The sequence below is a fragment of the Adiantum capillus-veneris genome, chromosome 30, assembly GCF_014529385.1.
Source record: "Adiantum capillus-veneris isolate H3 chromosome 30, ASM1452938v2, whole genome shotgun sequence".
NCBI lineage: Eukaryota > Viridiplantae > Streptophyta > Polypodiopsida > Polypodiales > Pteridaceae > Adiantum > Adiantum capillus-veneris.
This window is the reverse complement of record NC_140960.1, coordinates 47263240-47270077: the sequence shown is the minus strand read 5'-3', so window position 1 is coordinate 47270077 and position 6838 is coordinate 47263240. Positions and strand designations below refer to the sequence as shown.

The 6838-nt window shown below is 45.4% G+C and overlaps 1 protein-coding gene across 1 annotated transcript; it reads left to right on the top strand.

Annotated features, from left to right (window-relative positions):
* The first annotated feature begins 454 nt into the window (after positions 1-454).
* LOC147417898 (uncharacterized) lies at positions 455-1937 on the top strand. Its single transcript, XM_086506716.1, has one exon. The coding sequence runs from the start codon at positions 531-533 to the stop codon at positions 1671-1673; it is 1143 nt and encodes a 380-aa protein (XP_086362842.1). The 5' UTR covers positions 455-530; the 3' UTR covers positions 1674-1937.
* The last annotated feature ends 4901 nt before the right edge of the window (positions 1938-6838 follow it).

Sequence of the window (6838 nt, the reverse complement as noted above, 5' to 3'; positions counted from 1 at the left end):
TCCTTTAGCAGCACTAACTTAGCCTCAGAGTCAAAGTGTAGTACTGAAAAATCGAGATTAAACTCTCTTCGAGAACGACTCGCTTGATTCGTCTATGTGGATCGGGGAGATAGTGTCAAAAGGGAAGATTTTCGAACACCTCGGAGCCCCTCTAGGGGTGGTGTCTGGACGTTGCTCACAACTAAAGACTCTTGTGAAGATGCGAAGCATCTATACTATATATTAAGGAGACTGGTTTTCCAGTGCCACGTGTCGCAATTTGCTTTATTCGACTGCAGTGAGGACAGTGTGCACGCAAGGGGGGAGAGAGAGAGGCCGTTGGCCACACTAGTTAACAAAAAATGGACTCATTTTCGAGCTTTCTAGCTCTAGTGAGAGAATGCTCCTTAGCCCAAAATTGAAGCACGAACTATGTCACGTTGTGGTCGGGAAAACGGAAAGGGGACGGAGCCCTCATACAAGCAAGCCAAGAAATTTTAAAGGCACAAGACAAGAGAAGGTAGAACTTGGAAGAGTAGAGAAGAGAACCCATGATCAGACGTTGCTGCAGAGGTCGCTGGAGTTTGAGGGTGCTCTTCTGCTGCCTTCTTCCCCTCTTTGCCCTCATCATCTCCTGCAGCACCCTCTTCATCCTCCAGTGGCACCGCCTCTCCTACCTCCTGCGCCCCTTCTGGGACACCCCCCCTCCCCCCTTCCACCCGCTCCTCCACCTCTACTCCCCTACCCTCTCCCCCCCAGCCCTCTGCTCCCTCCATGGCTGGTCCCCTCGTGCCCAGCCCCGCCGTGTCTTTGACGCCATCATCTTCAACCACGAGCTTGACCTTCTCGAAATCCGCTGGCGCGAGCTCCTCCCCGTCGTCTCCAAATTCCTCATCATCGAATCCAACACCACCTTCACTGGCCTCACCAAACCCCTCCTCTTCGCCAGCAATCGCCACCGTTTTGGCTTCGCAGGTGGCGATTGTAGTGGTGGCGACCCCAGCAAACGCAGCAGCAGCTTTAATGGCAGTAGCTGTATTGTGTACAAATTCTGCCCGGGTCGCAAATTGCGCAAAGGAGAAAGCCCCTTCAACCTGGAAAGCCAGCAGAGGCTGATGATGAGCAGCGTCCTCGCTGAATCGGGTATTCGCAACGGGGATCTTGTGATCATGTCGGACACAGATGAGATACCTAGTGCACATACAATCGACCTCTTGCGATGGTGCGATCGCATCCCGCATGTGCTTCATCTGCAAATGAACAACTACCTTTACTCCTTTGAGTTTCTTGTGGACAAGGCAAGCTGGAGGGCAGCGGTGGTCATGTATCGGGGTGGCGCCACATACTACAACCATGGGAGGAAGACCGACATCATCTTGCCGGAATCGGGCTGGCATTGCAGCTTCTGCTTCAGGCATATAAGAGACTTTGCATACAAAATGCAAGGGTATAGCCATGCAGACAGAGTGAGAGATCCAAGTTTCTTGAACCATGAGAGAATTCAAGAAATCATATGCAAGGGAGATGACATTTTTGACATGCTTCCTGAGGAGTACACTCTCAAGGAGCTCATTGCAAAGATGGGCTCGGTGCCGCACTCATACTCGGCAGTGAACCTTCCGGAGCATCTTCTCAAGAACCCTGATAAATTCAGGTATTTGTTGCCAGGAAATTGTGTCCGAGAGTCGACGTAGAGAGTGTTGCAGAGGTAGATGTGGTGTGATATTTGGCTACTGTGAAAGAGGTATGCTAATGGTGCATTAATGTGTTTAATTAACAAATGTTACAAGGCTCTAAGTCTTGAGCATCCTGCTCTCTCCTCGATCCCTAATGCGGGAATCCGAGGATTATGCTCAGATTTTGAGTAATAGAAAACCAGGCAAATGGAATGGGTGTGTATGCAAGCCACTGCTAATCACTCCTTTAAAGAATGCAGGATGGGGTTTAAGAGGTGCTAATTTGTGTGTAAAATGCTGTTCAGTGTTGTCTCATTACTGTCCTAAAAAATAAAGGCCAAGAAAATGGTTTCTTTCAGGCAGTGGTACAAAAAAGATCTTTACCCCCTGTTTTCTTGGGCTTGATGCTCAAAAGATCTAAAACGTGTGGTGGTGAATCCTGGTTTTTATACAATTTTGGGATTTCTCTTTCTCACTGGGACACTGGGAGTGGGAATTTGTGGGTGGCCTTGTTGAAAATTGAAATGGTCCTTGTATGCTTATAAGAGGCAGTTCGTGCGAGCTGGGGTTAACCCCAGCAAACTAGCAGAGGCAGCTTCGCGACAAAAAAACATCACGTCGGCTCAACAATGGCCTGTGGACGGGGTTTAAGCAGGGACCACGTGAACTTGGCCGAAGCTATTGGTCAAGTATTGCCAAGGAAAAAAATATATTGCAAATTACAAAATTTACTTCCTTGAGCAGCCTAAATAACACATAGCATTAAAGAGGGAGGGGGAGGGGATCGAGGGCAGAGAAGTGCGTGCACAGAAACGGGGAGATCGTAGCCGTAGATGTACACTTAAAAACTAAACCCGGCCACAGATTAAACCTTAGCAGCGTCTATGTTTTAATAATAAAACCCAATAAAAACGGTCCTTGGTAACAACATGTGCACGGGGGTGAGATGGCTAGCCCAATTGTCTCAATCTGGGCGACGAGGCCGTGGGTTCTAATCCAGTCGACATCCGGCCCATTTTTTCATGTTGACTTGCCTCGAATTCCCCCGTGTTCGGGTTTAATCCGCCTCGGGTTTCTCGCGTCCACTTTCAGGCTCTCGATCCCCTCTTTGATGGTATGTGTTAGTTAGTGTCGTGGTTGAGCAACTACGATGTAACTATTTTCAAATTTCATGTGTTGTTTGAACTTTGAAGTAGGGATTTAAAAAATGAGGTGCGATTTCTCGACCCATCAACCTCTAGTAGATCAAGACGAAGATATGTTGTACAAGTTGTGGCAATCTAATAGAATTTAGTTGTTGATTGTTAGGCTTTTAGTAGGCAATCTTTCCATCATAATGGGGAGGGCTGTCCACAGCACTATAGGGCACAAGGTTTTAAATGAACCCTCGACGATGGGATCCACGGAGGAGAATTGAGCTCGCAAATCTCAATAAGATCCGTCGGTCCTCCATTTGAACCCGGACGGGCGCTATAGCAGTCCGACAGCTTAACTGAGCGTGCGTGTGCAACTCATTGAAGTGCATGTGAGTTAACCTTCTACTTATGCTTGTTTGAGTTTACTTTCACAATATCCGTGTTTACAAAATTTGTTCATGTTTAGATCTGATGATAACACGTCTTTGCTTTTGTGCCCGAACTTCTCCTCTGTGGATCCCATCACCTGGGGTTCATTTAAGACCCATGCAGTAGTGTTGAGCAGTGTTCGAGAAAAACCATTTTCCCAAACATACAAAATTCCTTTTGTTGGCTTTGCTAAGACGATTTTTTTATAAAAAAAGTGATTAAAAAAAAAATTTACACTATTTTTCTCTATTTTGAAGCGAAATTTCTCCTTTTGCACTTGCCCTCAACGGCATTTTTGAAATCGGAAAGGGCACAATACGAAGCTGAGACACATTTTTCCTGAACACTGGTGTTGAGGGTGGGGTGTGTTCCATAACTTTTGTGTATAGAGCATTCATTCTCTTGTATGTCTCAAGCTTGTTAGTGCCTTGGGTAACAAGTTAACCTTTGTTCCTCGTGTAATCTATACTATTACAAAAGGGGGAGGGATCCCTTCCCCCCCCCCCCCCCCCCCCCCCCCCCCCCGCGCCACGTGGCGGAACGAGCTTCATCCGGTTGTGCAGCTTGTAGCTGTGCGCTCAAAAAGAGAGACAGGGACTACTTGCACGAAAAGAGAGAGAGAGAGGCGGCCAGAGGTCGTCGGTCGTACTAGTATTAAAAGTAAGAGGATTGTATGTCTTGGATACTACCCCAAAGGTTGGGGGTAATTTCTTAGAGAGGAAGATGTGACCCTTGATTGGATAGATGCTCTCTCTCTCTCTCTCTCTCACTCACTCTCACACACACACACACACACACACACACACACACACACACACACACACACACGAGGACAGGAGGGGGTAACTTGGTAAGATGCCCAAAATCTACCCGCACCTCAAAGAGGAGTTAGTGCTAGGGGGAGGCGGTATTAGCAATCACTCCCCCTTTTCGTGGGGTACCCTTGTGCTAGTGTGATATTGTAGCTTTGACGATATTATTAGGCGCATCAAAAAGAAAAAGAAAAAGAGAATGGCCCTGTTGCTAGAGGCTTCCTTTTTGCTTCGCATCTATCGAGCTCTTGGCCAAACTTCTCTTGGCGAAGCAAATGATTGCCTGCCATGTGAGGCGATTATTAAACAAAATCCCACCCCACACACACCCAAAACAAAAAAAACCCACACTAAAAAACCCAAAAAGCCCACTCTTCTTCTTCTCAACACTCAGTGTGGTGGGGTTTTGAATGAACCTCCACTAGAGATATGCAACAACGAATTAGGGCACAATTTTTGTGGCACTCGTGATCGATGGGTGAAACACTCGAGCAATGGGATTTGTAAGAAAGAACTAGGGCACAATATTTGATGGGGTTTTGAATGGACCTCTAGCAGTGGGATTTGTAATAGAGACCTAGGGCACAATTCTTGTGTCGCTCGTGATCAATGGGTCGAAGGTTGATTTTTAATTTGCATTTACTTTTGTTTCAGGTGGTTTACTTTGCGAGCAAGTGAAGTGGCTATGCGAGAAACACAATCCACACGAGCATTTCGTTAGGGTGCCAATCTACTAGCAGCTAGGTCTCAGATTTGAACAATGGGATGTGAGAGAGGTTGGTCAACAATGGCAACTTGTGGATCGTATCGAGATTCGTGCAAATCTTTTCCACCATAGATCCCACGTCCTTGGTTCCCCTTCACTGAAGTTCTATAAAGAACAAGGTGAAAATTCATGATGGCCTACATAAGGCTATCGATAAGAATTTCATAATAAGAGGCGTCTTGGTGAGATTTGTGTCGAGAGAAAAATATAAAGTAACATGCAATGTCTTTAAAAAATAAAAATAAAAAAATTAGAGAGAACAGGAACTTGAAATTACAACTCACACACCCGACTCCGTGAGGTGGAGCATCCAGTCGGTTAAGGGTGGCCAACCCATCATATGGACCATGGGAACAGTCCCTAAGGGCTTCATGTCGCACGAGTTGTCAAGGACGTTTGAACCTAAGACCTTAGACACAAGAGGCTCTTGCTCTATCAACTGAGCTAGCACTCGTTGACAACACGCAATATCTTAAAACATGTTGTATCACAAGAAAATAATGTGTTTTTTAAAAATAAAGTGTAACAGTGACTCATTTAAATTACAATATATTTCAATAGCATAAAAAATAATGACACAATACTTAGTGGCCCTCTTTCAAAAATGAGGTTCGCAAATGTCAACACCCTCTCAAAAGGGTCTTAATTTTTGTTTAAAAAATAAAGTGTGTTATCATTAGCTTGCCATGTGGCACTAATCTGCAAGCTTTATCCAATGGTGTAGAGATGCACCCAAATTCAAACCGTTTATTAAGGACTACTTACGTAGTCCAAAAAGAGACTTTCTTATATGCAATTTAGACACCACAACCCGTAAAGAGAAAAACTTCTCACATTCTATTTAGCCCTTTCACAAAGAGTGCGTGTCCTACAAGCATTGCTCGAAGAAAACCTAGGTTTAGTGTAATCCCTGTAAAGTGTGAGCTTTGTCCTAAGGTGTGAGTCAAGGAGAGGAGAGTGGATTTATCCCACATACTGTGGAGCAAGGCTGTAGAGCTACTTAAAGCTCATTTCTTGAATCAATAAACAACAACTCATTTTGCACTGCATGCTTGTCTATGGTGAGCTTGTGCTAAGCTAAGTCAATACTCAAGATTGTGTTTATGAGTCCAAACTAATCATATCTTGGAACTTAATTCACTTGAGTGATAAGCTTGCTTACACACACTCACACACTTGCACCATGTTTCTCTTTCATCCACCATAGCTAGCACGATCCAAATCCTAACATTTGGTATCAGAGCTACGGTGTGCTAGCTAGGATTGTTGTTGTAATTTTGTGTGTTAGTTTGATTGGCATCTCCTAATCATCATTAGGATCCTTGGTATTTCTCCTCTTCTCTTCCCATTGCATACCTTGTGACTAATTAGCATCAATTAGTCAGTGTGAGCACGTTCTTGGGTTTGATTCCCTTGGGCCACTACTCTCCTGGCTAATCCTGAGGTTAGTTAGTATTATGCTTACTTATTAGGTGTTTCTCTCAATAATTTTCTTACCATCTTTTGTGTTCCATTACTCCCAAGAAAGGAACTACCTTGCTTTGTCACTTATGAGCATTCATAGCCAATGTCATGAGCTTCGCAATGCATCCTCCCATGCTCCAATTGGACATCTTATAAGAAAATAATTGCTTAATTAATTGTGAAAGTTTATGCTATTATTTCTCTGTGCTCTGTAGCAGGGAAGTGTGTTTAGGGGTGTGTGTGTGTGCCTAAGAGAGCATTCAATGCTCACCACCCTTTGTGGAAAAACAAGTCTCAAACCTGCCAAAATCGTGGTGGGAACACCCTTTTTTTTAGGGGGCCTTTGACCTTTTTAAAGGCAAAGGGGGCCACACACTTGGGCGCCCAGGCGGACTTCAAATTGGGGCTAGGCTCCTTTTAAATCCCTTTGCGGGTCCGCCACTGGCCCGACCGGCTGCCTTTTCTGCGTGCGCGCGTCCGACGGTCCTCGCCGCCTACTGCATCCACCGGCCGCCGCAGGCGCTTGCATCACCGTCTGATCACGGGCTTGGACGGAAGCTCTCAACTCTTTTCTAT

Coding starts and splice junctions, on each gene's coding strand:
- LOC147417898 (XM_086506716.1), top strand. CDS start 531: ATGATCAGACGTTGCTGCAGAGGTCGCTGGAGTTTGAGGGTGCTCTTC.